Source organism: Danio aesculapii, chromosome 11, assembly GCF_903798145.1.
Source record: "Danio aesculapii chromosome 11, fDanAes4.1, whole genome shotgun sequence".
NCBI classification, from domain to species: domain Eukaryota; kingdom Metazoa; phylum Chordata; class Actinopteri; order Cypriniformes; family Danionidae; genus Danio; species Danio aesculapii.
Window position 1 is genome coordinate 19,173,181 of NC_079445.1, and position 18,296 is coordinate 19,191,476.

General features: G+C 35.5%; 1 protein-coding gene across 1 annotated transcript in view; it reads left to right on the forward strand.

Moving 5' to 3' along the window:
• Positions 1-15,384: 15,384 nt before the first annotated feature.
• Positions 15,385-18,296, forward strand: part of suclg2 (succinate-CoA ligase GDP-forming subunit beta) — a 245,992-nt gene continuing 243,080 nt past the window's right edge. The window contains exon 1 of the mRNA XM_056467784.1: positions 15,385-15,543. Coding sequence (XP_056323759.1) covers positions 15,460-15,543 — 84 coding nt within the window. The 5' untranslated portion in view covers positions 15,385-15,459. The remainder of the gene's footprint in view (positions 15,544-18,296) is intronic.

Below are 18,296 nucleotides of genomic sequence, written 5' to 3' on the forward strand. Positions count from 1 at the left end.
TAAACAATCATGTTTTATGAAAAACGGATTAAAATAAACTGGGGTTATAGTAGATAAATAAATACATTTTTGATTAAATATTTATATTAAGTTGTAACTTAATTTATATAAAAGTTGTAGCACATTTATAAACAAAACACTGACGACCCATGTCTCCAAATTCTTGTTCTTCCACTTGTTTTGGCAACACAACGTGGCGTCTCTCTGCCGTCTGAACACCGTAACAGGTAAAAACTTTCTTCAAAGCTATCATGCATATTAATGAAGTTGCCCCCCATTCTCAAGAGAGCGCACTGATTGGTTTAAAGTCTTTCTCATGAATTAGAGCTGCACGCTCAGAGACGTCACGATGCACTCGCAGGTAAAGACATCCACTCTCCTCTCTGGATTACACGCAAGTATCTAATCGCCATGACGCAGCTTCAAAAATTCGTTTCAAACCTGAAGAACGAATCTGCTTGAAATAACGCAAAACAACCTGTTTTCACTTTTTAGTTTGTAGTTTAGTAGTGTTTTTAGCAGCGTGGGACACATTTATGACAGTCAACAGCTCAAAAAATTTGTTTTGTGGCCCTTTAATGCTAGTTCTCCCTGACCACTGTTCCCATGTGCCTGTCAGACTGTGCCTCAATCTCTGCCTTGGCTGCGTCAGATAAACAGCACAGTGACAGACATGAAAGAAGCAGATCTCACGTACCTTAGTGAGAAATACTACAGTAAGAACCTACCCAATGATTATTTGATGCATTTGTTGTGTAGTTAATTCAAGCCTTTTTTCAATGATGAGTCACACACAATGGCGTTACAAAGCACACACACAGCATGCACGTTTAACTTTACACTAAAAACGCACTGTTTTAAAAACATTTTAAACTTGTAAAACTCATTCTTGATCACATTTGATGATGATTGATGACCACAGAGAGTTGAGATATTTTAATCCCAGTTGCTTTGCACACATCCTGTCTTGTTTATATAATTATACTGTACGCGTTACGATGGAGAGATGTTAATACCAACGCAATCTCACGGCAATTTGTAAATTTTTGATGTAGTGGCTAATTCGTATGAATTCGTATGATTTAATTTGTACGATTTAGTACGATTTGCTCATCACCCAATGACGGTTGGGTTTAGGGGCGGGGTTGGGTGCCACGCCTCCTTTTTAAAATCATACATTTTCACAAAATACTTACGTTTTCTTGTGAGATCGGGCTGGTTGATACGTGGCTGTCAATCAATTCGGTGGGCGGGGAAATCACACTCCTAACATCACGTTACGGTGGGCCTCAAAATGGAAGGGATTTGGATCCTAAATCAAACAAAAAGTGTTTAGGGTTAGCTTAAATAATGTGTCAGTGCTCTTTTGGTAAGGGATTCATCAGAAAAAATCCTTAAAAAACATAGGCGTTTTGTCAAAGTAACTGCCTTCATCAGGGTAACAGTCAGACTGTTACCCTGATCTGACTGTTACCCTGATGAAGGCAGTTCTTTGCCAAAACGCCTATGTTTTTTCAAGGATTAGCCATGTGAATAAATGTTTTTTTTTTATATTTCTTCCATATTTGTGCATATTTGTCAGTGCCTTGGACTGATTTTTGAGATTTGGATCCTATTTTAACATCAGAAAATTAAAAAAAGAGATGTATTGTCTTTGTATCATTTCAATATGATGGTGGACACACTATACCTACACACAGTTCAGTCCAAAAAGCTTACAAAAGACGATTTTCACTACAGGTGTCCTTTAACTCTAAATTAATCATACACTCTAAAAAATTGCAGGGTTCCACACAATCGGTTTGTGTTGGGACAACATAAAGGAATTAAATAAGCTTATTATTGTTTAATAAATTGAAGAGGATTGAACATAAAACAATAAAGTTGTTGCAAAAATAATGCAAGAATTGTGTTGTTTCAGCTCATTTTTAATAGGTAGTTTGAGCAAGCAGCAAAAATACTGTGTTGCTACAGAATATTAAACACATTTAAAATAGTTTTTATTTAACGTTTTTTGATATTATGCTGCAACTTCCTGCAGTTGACTCAGCAGTTACATCCATTCATGCACTTCTCTGCATCACACTCAGTTTTCATGAACCCCCCCCCAAACAAACCAGAAAAAACCCCAGCAGTCTATGCCACCCAAACCGGCAGGCAAACATGTTATGAAACAGAATGTGAACTCAAGGCCATTTACAGATTAAAAGTGTATTTTATATACTTGCACTTCCTCTCAGCCCTCGGTGCTCAGTGTGGTTAAAACTCCAAAAGAAAAATCGCCACGGCATTAAAAGGAACCACATCCCGCGCACAGATGGAGTGTGCCACTGCTTCCCATTCCTTTTAGTGCGAGACGTACTGCCAGCATAGTAAAATGAAATGGCCTTATTTGCATTGAGCTACAGGAGAATAGCTTTTAAAATGGGTTAGGGTGAAGGGGAGCAGAAAAGACTTCAGAACCAGTTTGAGGAGGAAAGGAAAAGAGAGAGACAGAGAGAGGTAAGAGGCTTAGCAAGCTCCAGGGCTTCGGTGTTTGGAGAACCAGACTGTGAAAGGAAGGGAAATTAGCCGTTCCTTCTTTCTCCTTTAGCTAATGAGGCCAATAGTTCCTAGCCATCAGAGTCACACAGACGTTCAATGAGGAGCCTATAGATGTTTTCGATTTCACAGTGCGGATTCATGAATCTACCTGTGTGCAGGGGTTAAACACATTGGGCCTCATTCATCAAACATTAACAAATATACCAGTTGATATATAAAATTTGTAGTAATCTGCACGTAAAACAGATCAGATGCAAAAGCCTAGGTGTTGTCTGAATTTTTATTCTACAATGAGCATTTTTTTCTCAGACTTGTGTGTAGGTTCAATATTTTCACTTTTCTGGCACTGAGCATAAACATAAAAGGATATATTTAGGAGGAAAATATCAGACACTTTTTGACAGGATGACAATTTTTAAAATCTGAACTCTTCAGATAATCCTGAAGATTTTACAAATGCTTATTAAACATCAGATTTGATCATTAAATGGGTACGTTAATGAATTCTGATCATACTGCACACTCATTAACAATAACCATAATCCCACCAACAAATTACATTATATGTCCAGGAATGCAGTAGAATGTTCTGGACTCTCAAGTTCTGGCTCCAGTATATTTCATAAATGCAAAACCCTTCTCAAATGTACAGGTTTCTTAGCAGAGGAAGTCATCATAGTTGAGTAACTTAGAGAGCAGTGAATTGGAGAGTACAAATACATTTTGTGTTTGCGTTCCAATTTGCTCAACTAACAATAGAAAAACTCCACAATAGTGTTTTCACGAATTTCAAAAACGAAAGGAAATTGTGAGACTGATAAAGGCAGCCAGAAGAGAGTACAATGTCAAATTTACACTCCAGCCCAAAACACTGCATTAGAAACACGTCGAATAAACATTAAATCATTTTTTTGTATTTTGATGCATAAAACTATGTATAGCTTCAAATGTACATACGTTTTATTATATAAATATTAAAAAACATTTGAGCATTCAAGATGCTGATGACTGTTGAAACACTTTCATCACCATCTTGTGAAAAAGCTCTACTGACCTAATGCCTAACAATAAATATTCAAATAACTTCTGTCCATTTAATAGTTTTTAGCTAGCTTCAAAATGTCATGTTGTCTTCTAAAAATGACCAGTTGGTGGCACTTGGGAACATTTTGGTGGCACAGCGTTTTTCCAGTGCTGAGATGCTTTGTTGCTATTGGAATCTGTGTTAATGCACATCTTGAAGTATCAATTGAAGGAACAAGTGACTTCAAATAAGTATTTTGCAAAAAAAAAAAAAATAAATAAAAAGATAATGGTAGATTGAAATGAATTTGTTGAACTCCGATGTAGCAAACACTACTGTATAGCCAAGTGAATCCATTATTGTCACGATCACCAGCGATCATACTCCCAAGATCGTTGGATCTCACACACATTCACATGGACTACAACTTATGGACTACATATTCAGTCATGCCACACGCACACACACCTGCTCCAGGTCTCCACTGATTGGACTCCCACAGCTGATGCAGCTTCTGGACTGATTACACACACTACTTTAACAGCACACACACTCACTTCCTTGCCGAGTCTTGTTAACCTGCAAAGTGACAACTCAACGCGGTTTCCTTAGTCTTGTTTCTCCGTGTTTTGACCTGCCAAGTTTGTCTGTTTGTCCCTGTCTGCTGCCTGCCTTCCGACCTCTCGCCTGTTATAGTGACTACGATTCTGGATTGCCTTTATTCATCTGTTTGCACCTGTGTTGACCTTTGCTTGCCTGACTTCGAATAAACCTACAAGTGGATCCTAACTTCAGTGGTCAGTGTCACTCCCCGTGTTACAATTATACTCGCCTTGTTTATGGTCTATTACTAGGTTACCAATACCACAGTCAGCTGCTCTAATAACTTGATTAAAATGCACCTAATTCACATTTCATTTTTTTTCTAATTTCCAACCATTCCCTTTAAGTTAGGATGGAAACCTGCACTGTAAAAAAAAAAAAAATATGAACAATTAGTCATGGCAGCATATGTTTTTAGATTATTTAACTAAGTTAATCATGCTCTAACTTATTTTTTTAAGCTATGCAATGAGTTTTAAGTCAGTTTAACATAATATAAGTTCAATAGACTCATAAGGTTAATTTCATTCAGCTTAAAAATGTAAGGCAACCAGGATTTTTTTTCAGTGTGGCGAATATGAAGAATACTACTGAATATAAAAATGCAGTTACCAGTATTTAGTACTTCTAATTTGTTGTTAAGTCACTGTGAAAGTACTGACAGACCAATCAAACTAGTAAAATATTATTATGCCAGAGAATCAAAGTTCTTCAGAAAATCACAAGTCTTGAGTGGCATTTACGGGGTAGGGAGCAGGTGTAGATTTATTTCATACCATTCAAGAGTTTACACTTAGCTGATAATCAATAAAGCGTATTTGGCATGCTGTCCCGGGAGAGAGCCCTGAGCTCGTAATATCCTCGAGCCCGGGGCTCCCTCCCGTTAGAAGGGCGAGAGGGGAGTTCGAGCTCAGGTAGGTCTCGAGAACTCCCCTGCTTGTCGCCGCGTGAGAAGTGTAAACTAGGGTTGTTTTCGGTGATAATTTGGTTTAATCTATTGCTATGGTATATGTTTTTGGACGGTGGGAGGGAACCGGGGGACCCGGGGGAAACCCACACGAACACGGGGAGAACATGTAAACTCCGCACAGAAACACCAACCAGCCCGATGGGAGGTTGGACCAGCGGTGTTCTTGCTGTGAGGCAACAGTGCTAGCCACTGGGCCACCGTGTCGCCCTATCGGAAAAAAGAGGGAGGAAGTAGGGGTGGAAGGAGGGGAAAGCTTCAAGACGAAGATAACTGGAGTGAAAAACTCTGGTTATTTATAATGCTTCCGTAATTATCTGATGGGTCACATTACGGAGCTAATGAGGAGCCAGCCGTGTTGATCATAAGCACGTGATCCTCTCGAAATTAGTTTATAAATAAACCACACATAGTTTACATCAGAACAGTTTACTAATGATTTACATGCAAAAATACCAATATTCGGCTTGAGTTTCATGAATGAGGTGAAGTCATCAAAGAGATAGAGGGTGCCTTTCCATCCAAAAAGCTCATGCAGGAAAGCTTCCTCCAACTGGGCTGCTTGTATAAGAAAAGATGGAACGTGGCCCCATAGTCCTCAGGCAGGATTTGGCTTGGGTATTTGACGCTCTTAGGCCCAGTCGAGGAGAAACAGAGAAGAAATGAAAGCAGAAGCTACTACTTATGAAAGAATTCACAAGCTCTCGCAGCCCTCGCTCGCAGTGTTGAAAGCAAAGGAGGTGTTATCACGGCAGCGCAACATCTGGGGCTTTCACGTCTCCAGGGAAGTTGGGCATGAAACACGTTCTCCACAAAAAGAAAGTAGCTGGAAGATTCTTGCATGGCTTTCGAGAAAGAAAAAGACTGGAGATATATTTGAAACAAGGTCTGTGCTGTAAAAAAAAGGAAAAGCGCTGGATCTGGAAGGATAGCATGAAATGATAAATGCCATTCATGAGGTCAGACTGTTGTACTGGAAAAGTTTGCAGCCGAAACAGTTTGGAATTTAAATACAAAACGCTTGTGCGGAAAATGTGATCGCAGCATAAATGTTTGAATAAGGCCTGCATATCAATGCGGTGTGAGAAGCAAAAAGCTTTGTTCGGTGGGCTGAGAAGAATCCCCGTCCTTTATTAAATATCTAGGTTCAGGTCAGCTTCATTACCATAATACAGAGCTCTTATACCATGAAACAAACATCCACCCTCAAAAAGACAGCTTGGTCGACAGATTGGGATATTGTGCACAGTGTGCAAGTTTTGTTTGTGTACGACGGCTGGATTTAAAAAAGGTGAAAGTTAAAGAATACTACACACAATGAGAATATGGATCACTTCCCATTAAAACGTAGCTGAAAAAGAATGGCTAGTGTAAATAAGAAAGTATAAATCAAGCTAAACTCCGCTGGAAGAAAGCATGTTACTACCAATACATCAAGGGGCTCCACTGGCCACTTTATTAGGTAATAAAGTAAATCTAAAATAAAATATAATAAATCTTTTTAACTGCTTTTTAACACAAACACCTACTCAGGCAATCATTTGGCAATTCCACAGGGTCAAGATGATCTCCTGAAGTTCAAACTAAGTATCATAATGGAGAGGAAGGTGAATTAGAAGGTCGCTGGTTCAATTCTCGGCAGGGCCAGTTGGCATTTCTGTGTGGAGTTTGCATGTTCTCCCTATGTTCGCATGGGTTTCCGCTCCGCTTTCTGCAACAATTCAAAAACATGCGCTATAAGTGAACTGGATGAACTGAGTTGGTCGTAGCGTATAAGTGTGTGTGTGTGAATGTGTTTCCCAGTACTGGGTTTCTGCTGGAAGGGCATCCATTTTGTAAAACATATGCCAGAAAATTTGGTGGTTTATTCTGCTGTGTGGTGACACTTGATAAACAAGAGACTTTGATTGCAAGATGATTCTCTTAATACACTGCTATTTGATCCTCAACTTTGTTGTCTAGATGTCCTCACATGACACCAAACTTGTTTTTGTTGTTAAATGATGATCAAATGTGGTATTTGTAGAAAAGAAATTAAAACATTATATAAATATAAATACAATATCAGTTTTGTATAATTTTTTCAAGCAAATTGTTTTGGAGTTTAACCTACATATCCTAAAAATATTTGTTAAACTATATTATAGTTATTATTTGCTGTTTTAAAGGTATGTTGAAAGTGGAAAATTTTATGGAATATTTAGAGATTTCATGCATAATTACGTAATTAATCTGTATAATCACATTAATTAATCTTTATAATCACATTAATTATTCTGTGTAATTACATTAATAACCTGTATAATTACAGGAATAATCTTTAAAATCACATTAATTAATTAATCTGTATAATTACATTAATAATTATATATTTACATTAATAATTTGTAAAATGACAGTAATAATCTGTATAATTGCAGTAATAATTCGTATCATTACAGTTATAATCTGTAAAAGGACAGTTATAGCTTGTAATTATGGAGCAAGAAATTGTTGTTTTATTTACAGATTATCCACATTGTTTATTCTGACAGTCCTTTCCCATCCCCCCACCGCCCGCCGCCCTCCCTTGCTGCCAGAAAATTACAGTTTATTTATTTATTTATTTTATTTTTTTTATAGTGTAATGTCAGAATTTGGCATAAACAATATGAACGTGGTGATCCATCCTGCCTTGTGTCAGTGGTTCAGGTTGCTGTTGGTGGCAAAATGTTGTAGGGAAATTTTCTTGAAATATTTTGGTACAGGTATTTGTTTGAGCAATAGGTATTTGTATTATTTGTAGTAATCTCACCTAAGGTGCCAATAAGTCTAGAGAGTCTGCAAATGGCCTCACAGTCATCAAATCTCACTCCAACTGGCCAGTTTTGGGATATGGTGGAACAGGAAATTCACAACATGGCTAACTGACGATATTGACCTGAATATCTGAAGAATTTTTTTAACACCTTGCGGAATCTATGCTACAAAACACGGAGACAGTTATTAATGTAAAAGGGATCCAATCCAGTACTTGCTTGGTGTACCTATTAAGTGGACCATTTATTTTCAGGCTAGAAAAATCCCACTGGTTCAGCAGTTTCTGAAATACCAGCCCATCTGGCACAAACAACTATGCCATGTTCAAAGTCACTCAAATAACCTTTCTTCCTTACTCTGATAGACAGTTCAGCAGATCTTCTTGATAATGTCTTCATACCTAAATCCATCAGGCTAGTGTCATGTCTTTGCTTAATTAGATATTTGCTTTAATAGCTAGATTCCCATCACTATGTATCAATCTGCATTATAAAGCATCGCATGAGAAACGAGTGATGGTAATGCCAAATTTCAAGCAGTTTGTAATTAAAGACAGATATGTTTGATCAAGGTTGCAGCTGAACTCTGCAGGAAGGTAGATCTCCAGGAACAGGGTTGAACACTCCTGATGTAAAAGTATTACAAGTTTTATAGTAAAACTTTTTGAATATCTTTATAATTTTTTAATGGGATTTTCACCTATATTAGGATAGGGCAGGGGAGATTACAGACAGGAAAACATTGGGAGCAGAGAGAGGGGAAGGATATGCAAAGAAACTCGAACAAAGGGAAATTGAACTCTTTAGTGCTATTTGTCGGCAGACTAACCACTAGCCTAGTTGGCGCAGACACTTTTTGAAAATCTTTGCAAACTGATGTATATAGAGTATAGAATAGAATATACAATATAACTAAAGATATCAATACTATCCAGGGTCCTGTGTCTCAAATTCCCAGAATGCATTGTGCTGTGCTAAAACACATTCATATTCTCTAGTAGCATTTGGGATGTTTTATTTTTCTCAATATTTGACAAAAATTGTCTCACGTTAACATAAACCCAACTATTTAGTGGTTGAACAGTGGGGTATTGCACAAAAGTAAGATAAAGGATTAAGCTGGGATTTTGAGGCTATCCAGGATGAATTTAGCCTTGACTTGAAAGCAGGCTAAATTAAGTTACTATGGACATCAGTATTTCCTCTAGGATTTTTTCCAGCTGTGGCGGCAGGCCTTTACACAGATCTACCAACTACCTGTGGCGTTATTTCCATGACAAATCTCGTGATCGCAGTAAGTGGAGATCGCATTTGTGTAATAGCCTATGAGTATGCGAAACTCTTTGCTTGCGCGGCAATTTCCTCTGCTCGTGCCCAAAACTTCTTGCACGCCCCCTCAAATATACGCTGCCTAAGCGCAGATCTTCTTGTGTGCGCTCAAATAAACGCTGCTGAAGTGCGATTTAGTGCGTTTATATGACAAGTATGTCTCCAACATTTATTACGCTAGGAATATTCATAAGACCTACAGAGCGGTATTAATGTGTCCTGAAGTAAAGTTAAACGGCTATACGTCACCTGTGAGTCAGCCAGTCAGCCAGTCAGTCAGTCAGCACGTACCTCCTTAGAACCTAACAAATAACGTACAGCACTACTACAGTTACAGAAAAGTTTGCGCTGTTATAATTCACTTACCTTTTAATACATTTTGGTTCGATTATCATCCGCTATTAATAAAACATGATTGAATGTTTTGAACGAAAAGCTGTAATGCAGCCGTGGCAGGATCAATTTTTGTGTGGCGCCCCGCCATGGAAGAATGAATGTAGCGGAAACCATGGACATTTACTCTTTGCAGCTAGCCTGCTCCAGAGCAGGCTAACAACCAGGCTAAGATTAATCCTATTGATATATATGTTAGTTTTGTTGTCAATGCTACAAGGAATTAATGTGTTTTACAGTCACTCTATGCTCTTGGCTATTTACATATATTTTCCAACTACTGGAATTAAAAATAAGTATGGTTAATTTTCTTAGCAATAATTATTTAAATATATGTTCATGTATATCCATTTCAGATTTAAATATTGGGGAGATATAAGAGAGCTAAAAAAAATTTGGTATAAATAATTTTTTTTATCCATTTCTCAGTAAATATAGACAATAATTGTTGTTGAATTTAAACAAAATATTATAATAAGACTTATTATTATAAATTATATATATATATAGTTAAAGTTCATGATATATTTCTTAATTTCGGTCGATACAATATAATTCCGATATCGATATGGACAATATTAAAAAACCTGTAAAAAACTGGCAAGACTGCACACAATGGATGTCTGTACCCACAAATGTCTGCAAACAGAATTTGCAAAGTCTATAATAACTTCCAGGCTGTTATAACTTTTTTATAACTTTAAATAAAAACAGTACAAAAAATGTATGCTTAATTTTATTTGTATTTAGCCTTTACTAACAAGAAATGTGAAATAAACTGTCAAATAAATAAAACTATCAGACTCAGCTTATTTATATATAACTTAATGAATATTATTGAACATCATAATGTATGAACTATTGTTTATATATATATATATATATATAAAACAATAGTTCATACATTATGATGCTCAATATCCATTAAGTTTTAACTACTAAAATATAAAGAAATAATAGTATAAAGAAATAATACACTTTCCTATAGTATGGTAAAAAAAAACAATATAGTAATTACTATGAATTACTTCAGTATATTTAATATAATAATGGGGTATCTGAGAGTTGTCTCTCCCTTCTAAAATAAGATTAAAAATGGCCCCGTGTATTTTAAATGATAATGTTATATATTACTTTAGATAAAAAAAACAACATAAAAGGGGCTAAAATATTGTGCGAAGTTTGGAAACATTTTAAACCACCTTGTTGCAAAGATCTTTGTTTTATGAGAATAAATAATTGTGAAAGTATTTAATAATTTCAGTGCAAATTTTCTCTTTATATTGGGGACTTTGCTATGTTAGCAATAATGTTAGCTGTTAAGATGGAAAGAAATGTCTACAGTGGTGTGAACAAAACAGCTTGAAGCCTACATAAGGTTTCTCTGCTCTTCTCTGCTTCTGAGATGCTAGAGTCTGCTGCATGTTTGGTTTGAATGTATTCAAGGGGCAGAGGCTTGTTTATGTGACCGTTGTGTGAAAAAAAATGACTGAGGGAGAGAGACGCTCTCATGTTCTCCAGGAGTTGTTCATCATCCTCTCTGAATGGGTTTCTGCTGACACACATCAGTTTGAAGCAAATGTCTCTCTGTCATAATCACAGCTTTTTATGATCATTTTGCCCTTCCTGCCCTTTCACGGTGTCAGAGAGTAATGAGTGCTTTTAGAGAATAGAGAAGAGAGTGAGAAAGGGTTGTGATGTGTACTGTATGTGTTATAGAGAAAAACACTACACCAAGGTTGGGGACTTAATACGGAGCCAGTGCAATCCGTCAAATCTCCATCATTACTTATTCCAAACAGTTCTGCGTTTGTGTGTTGATCTCCCTAATCAGCTGAGTTGTTTGACATTTGATTGGGGAGAAATGATGAAAGTATTAAACTTTGCATAATCAGCATTGCATACAGTTACACTGAACTATAATCAAATGTACTCAGGATTAAATAAAAAAAGTCAGACAGACTATTCTTTCAGCGTCCATTTTTTGCAATAGTCAATTACAAAATGCATATCAATTACACACACACAAAATATGTGTGTGTGTGTGTGTGTGTATATATTGAAGTCAGAATTATTAGGCCCCCTGAATTATTAGCCCCCCTGTTTATTTTTAGACATCAGACATACTGTGAAAATTAACTTACTCTGCTAAAAATCATTTGGGAAAAATTTAAAAAAGAAAAAAAAAAAAAAATCAAAAGGGGGCTAATAATTCTGAATCCAACTATATTGTGTCCATGTCATTTAAATCAATTCAAGAAGGTTAAAGTTTCAAAATAAATAAGCAAATTATTTGCATACATTCTCTATTTTGAGGACCAAGTTTAATTGTTTTGATTTTAATCCATTTTAAGATCCTTTCAAGGGGATTATTGCAAGAATGTCAATGTGGTGTAACCAAAAAAAAATGGTACCAAATAGTTTATCTTGTTTAAAAAATGTTAAAGTCTCAATGAAACATTGTATCAGCTAGTTTTGCAGCATTTTACCTTAGACATATTTAATAGTAAATAAAGGTAAATATAGTACAATTGTTCTAAATATTATAATTAATTTGGGGAATTATGTCTGTCACCTCAAATTCCTGAAATGTCAAGATGGTGCAACCACCATTTATTGAGCCATTTTGTTAATATTGTGCACAATACCATGAGACAGCTCATTGGATCACAGAGAAGAACTCTTGATAAGAATAATTGCTGCATGCAAAGGTTAGTAAATCTCTTTAAAATGTGAGATACTTTGACTTTTTAGGGTATGGTCAGCTATTATGCATGTCAAATGGTAAGACCCCAGGAATGCACAGATAATTAATCATTATTATAAAAGTATTATCTTTAAAAATTTCATTTGAAACATTCCCACCAAGCCCATGTGCTTACATAGATGTTGATGATAATGCCTGTCAAAATTGATTTTAAGTTGAAATGTCAAGCGGTGTAACTGGTTACACCATTTGACTTATATTGCACGTCTTTCTGTTTGGGACCAATTTAGTCAAATATCATTAGTTCATGATGCTGATTAAAATGCAGTATAAATTTAACTACTATTTGGAACTATTTGTGTTCATAGTGTTGGATTATTTATTTATTTTTGTTTGAGAAAGTGGTGCTTAATCCCCAACCTTACTATTAAAGCTCTTTAAACCTAGGATAAAGTAATTATACTGCACAACATAAATGTTTCTTTTAAATGTTAATCCATGTTTCTATTCACACAATATAATGTACACACTCTATTATTCGCACACACATTCATACACTACAGCCGATTTAGTTTCTCCAATTCACCTATTCTGCATGTCTTTGGACTGGGGGGGGGGGGGGCATCGGGGGGTGTGACCGGAGCTCCTAGAGGAAACTCATGTCAACTGCACACAGTAAGCCCTCCTGGTCCATCTGGGACTCAAACCAGCAACCTTTATTATTTCTTGCTGTGAGACAACTGTCCTAACCACTTTAGCCAGTAGCCACTGTCTCACCCTCCTGTGAAACTTTGTATACATATTTTTTTATTCTTGAGAAAGTCTTATTTCTTTTAATTTGGATAAAATAAAAGCAGTTTTTAAAATGATTAAATGGTTTTTAAGGTCAATATTATTAGCCTTCCTAAAATATTATTTTCAATTGTCTACAGAACAAACCAGTTACTCAATGACTTGCCTAATAAATTTTACTTGCCTAATGAACCTAATAAAATTTTTAAATGTCACTTTAAGCTGAATACTTACAAATTATCTAGTTAAATATTTTATGCTATCATCATGGCAAAGACTAAGGAAGAAATCGGTTATTAGAATTTAGTAATTTAAACTATTATATTTAGAAATGTGTTGAAAATAATCTTCTCTCTATTAAACAGAAATTGGGAATTATTTTTAAATAAAAAAAAAAATTAACATGGGAAAGGTAACAATTTTGACCTGTCTCTATTGACTGAGTGCACACAGCCTTACGCTTTAGAGGTTTTCATACTTGATGAGCTCGCTGGTCTTGTACTATTACTATTAACAACTGGAGGTCACTCGGAGGAATTTTAATGATGAAAAGTTGTGAAGTCAGAAGTTGCTAAACAAATTAATTTATCTATTGTTAAAATCAGAGTTATTAAACCCCCTTTGAATAATTTTTTTTTTTATATTTCCCAAATAATGTTTAACAGAGCAAGGAAATTTTCACAGTATTTCCTATAATATTTTTTCTTCTGGAGAAAGTCTTATTTGTTTTATTTCGGCAAGAATAAAACCATTTTTTAAAAACAATTTCAAGGTCAAAGTTATTAGCTCCTTATATATTTTTTTTTGGTAGTCCACAGAGCTAATAATTCAGGGGGGTTAATAATTCTGACTTCAACTGTATATAATAAATAGGTTGTGGATGTTAGGATGACACTCATGAAAATGTTTTCCATGCTTTGTTCTCGGTCGGTCGTGTGTGTTTGCAAAAATTGGCCTTTAATCCCAGCACTAAGACAACAGTGAGAGAGCAGCAGTTTTTACGTACTAGTATTTTACGTACAGTGTTTTAACAGTACAGTGTTTGCTCCTAAATTGCATAAAAGTAAAATAGTGGCATTTTTTTGTAATATTATCTACTTATTTTTATTTTACTTTAACCAACTGAAAAGAAACAGTGTGATGGAAAAGATGTCCTTAGGAAGAAAAAACTCAATCAGCTTTCCCTGATTATGCCGTCGAACTGTTGTATAAATGCAATATCACACTAGTAGCAGTGTGATATGGCTGTATATCGTCACTGGTGGGACACTAAAGGCTGATTTATACTTCTGCGTCAAGCAAAACACCATTGAAGAAACACGACACAGAGGAACATAAACACCTACTGCCAGCTAGCGTTTCGAAAGTGTTATAGCGAAGCAACACACGCAGCGTGCAGAAATATAAATGCACGGCTATGCGCAAGGCATGCGCCGTGGGTCACGCCGACCATTTGATGCATAAGTATAAACCAGACTTAGGGCACTCAAGCCAACACACGCCTCCCATCAGTGCTGATATACAGCCATACTAATATATATATATATATATATATATATATATATATATATATATATATATATATATATATATATATACACACACATACGGCTACTTTATTAACATTTTTAAGTTATTTTTTAACTGTTTTACATTTTTACACTGTAAAAAAAAACTGCTTACAGTTTACATTTTAATTTATATTCATTTTATATATTTAAATTAATTTTGCCCATAATAGTATTTATCTAACTGATAAACATCACAATATGTATTAAAACGTTACACTATAACATAACTATTAAGCATAATTTGTACTATTACACTGCTAACATGATAATATGGCTATTTATCTAATTACTCATTTATTTAGGATTTTTATAATATTTATGGTTGGGGTAAATTTAATATCTTTAATTAAATATTATCCCATTTAGATCATATTTAATTATTTAATATTGTTTTTCAAATGACCTACATACAATATGTAACATTAAAACACACTAATATAATATATAATAACACTAATATAAGTGATTAAAAAGTTGAAAATCGTTAAACAGACTATATAGCACATTTGTACACACACAGCACTCAACCAGATATTTTTGTGTGCAGATTCACTTTTAACCTACCGCCTACAGTGGGGTAAAGGACACAACGTGTCAGTGTAAACACTCCAATCCTGTTTTTTGCCTCACAGGTTCCTGAACACTGTAGTTCAACACAGCAAAAGTCAGCCAGCATTCACTGTCACTGCTCACACACGTGTCAGCGCGGCAGGACACACTTCCGGTTCAACATGGCGGCATCCATGGCTTGTCAGGCGGCAGCGAGAGGACTCCGAACAGCGAGCACTAAACAACTGCTTGTGTGCAGAAACCAGGTAACAGATCTCTGATCTGTGCGTTTACCCTTCAGTATGTGTACTGAATACCAGAACATCACAGTATTACGTGCTGCAGCTGCTGTCTATCTGTTTACAGCGCATGAGATGAACATTAATGCATAAAGTACATGTATAAATAGCAATTTAATCTGACAGTTTTTATTTTTATTTTTAATTATTTAGCCAGCGGTTTGAATTTAATGACACGTGGAGAGTCATCTAGCTCTGTGATGCTTTTGAAGAATCACTGCTTATAGTCTAGTTTGACTTAACTTTAAATTAGTTATTTCATAACTCATCATATATGTTTGTTCGTAAAACACACTGCATGACCTGCATTTCAGTGTGGAACTAATGTTTTGCAATTAACCTAACGATTTAGTTCTAAACATTAGATTCAGAACAGTTTCTATTACAAAGATCCTGTTCTAAATGTGTTCTTTTTTCTTCTGACGTTTCTGTATTCTATTTCTGACGTTTCTGTTGTGAATTTGTAAAGTAAAGGGAATTTGCTTTAGATATTCTATTATAAATGCATTTTGTTCAGTTAAGTTTTTATTCTGGATATTCTACTGTTCTGAAATTGTTGTGTTCTTATTCTAAACATTTACTTTTAATGTAAAAAATGTTTAAAAATTACATTTGAATATGTAGTTCTAAAGATTATCTTGTAAAGATTCTTAGAACTTACGGTACCTTAGCTTGTGTGTTCTTTTATACAGTATATATTCCCTGGAATACAGAAACTGAAAGGTGATTTTTTTTAATAATGCTTGTATGTTTTGGAGGCTTTTTGCTCTTTTTGGTGAGGCTTCAGTATAGGAATGATTGATTCACCTTCAGGTTTGTCCTCTATTCATTGAGTCAGTGAGCAGTAGGCCAGAATCACGTCCATCTATCAGCCTTTGACCCGTCAGTGATGAAACTCTTTCTGCTGAGCTGGCCAATAGCAAAGCTGTCAGCCTTAGGTGTAAAGGTCATTTTTAATATTTATCTTGGTTATTTGCAGATTTTCTAACTCTCACTATTGTTACATTGTTTCTGAAATATAGGTAATTCCATCTGATTATCTTTAAATTCCTCTTTTTGGCATTGCAACATGAAGAACTTTTTTTTTTTTTAGTTTCGTTTAACTTGTGGTGAAATACTTTTGATTGCTCTGGAAGTTTCCTGTGCACATATAGACTGTAAACCAGGACAACAGGATAAAGTAGATCAACAGTGCAGTTTCAATGGAAATGTAGTCATATGGAGAGAATCGGAGGCTATATTTTGACATTATAGAACAAACTCAGAAGAAAAGTTTTTCAAGTAGGTCATTTAATAGATCTGAGCTGCGCCTTCCATTCTGTTTTAATCCTGACTGATATCCCTAAATAGTTCAGGCTTTGTTGGCACATAAAACAAATGCTGGTTGTCAGAGAACAGAGGATTGCTCTCTTTTAAAACTTGCTTGTATGTTTTATTTATTTTGTATTTTTTTGTCCTGTCAGTGGGACAAGCAAAGTATAATGCATGCATAATATAATATCCCTGTAAAGAGAATTTAATAGGACCCTTGAAGGAGTTTAGTGTTTTTCAACTTCCATAAATTATGATCTGTACAGTAATAATGTACTACAAGATCACCCATAGTCGGGCTTATGAACATAACAGCAGCTGTAATTTAATAGCTAAATTCTGTTTACACATTACTGGCTTATACATCTAAACAGCTTTAAACGCCACATATGTCGCATGTGCTTATTTCCACATTTCAAGGCTGTCATAAAACATTTATTTTGAAATTACTTCACAAAATGGTATACAGCATCCCATAAATCTTGTACGCAGGGCAACAAGGACTTTGAACATTAAACGCCTTCTTTCCAATGATTTCAGCAGTCGAATCACTGACTGACCTGATTTTGCTGCTTGATTCTGTCAATTTATTGATTGAGCTCCCGGAATGCAGCACACGTCGCATTGATGTCATCATGAAAGTCTGATGGTCAGTTTGAATAAATCTTTAATCAAACAACTCAAATATACACCTTTTCTGCTGCTTTTTGAGCATTTTATAGCCGATTTAGTTCCAAAGTTTCAAAGTTATATAGAGAGGCTCTAAGCTGGAAAATGACATTGGATCAACACCAATTTAGTATATAAGGCATCACTTCATTACTTCACGCAGTCCACTCTGCTGCCATAAGATGTGGCTTATAGTGCATACAGAGTGCTTAGCTGGCATATATTTTCATTTCACTCGTATAATGAGATGCAACCCGCTGCAACAGGGCGCAAGCCTCATCCATCTGAAACAGGGCTTCTCTAATGAGAAAGTACATAGTGTCGGGTGTAGTTATATCATCTTTATTGAAATGACTTATTTAAGGCTTGTTTGGTATTGGGAGTAGTGATATCTTTATGGTAATAGATGTTTAATGGATGGGTTTATCACATTATTTATAAAGGTGCTAAGGGTCTCCTGGTTTTGTGTGTGTTTGTGAAGGTCAAAAGTAATTTTAAAAAAGGAGATTTTAAAGAACTCATGTCAAATTGTGCTTCAGACACTAATGAAATGTAGATTAGAGGAGCTTTTTTCCATTTTTCTCTCATTTTGGACTTCTCACGTTTGGCTGAAATCCATGATTCACCTTCTCCTTAGGAGTCTGGCTGTCAGCCAGTTCCTGACAGCGATCAATGAGCTGTTTTTATTAATCAGTGACTGCATACTTATACGTTTGCACTGGGGTTGGGTAAAAAATATC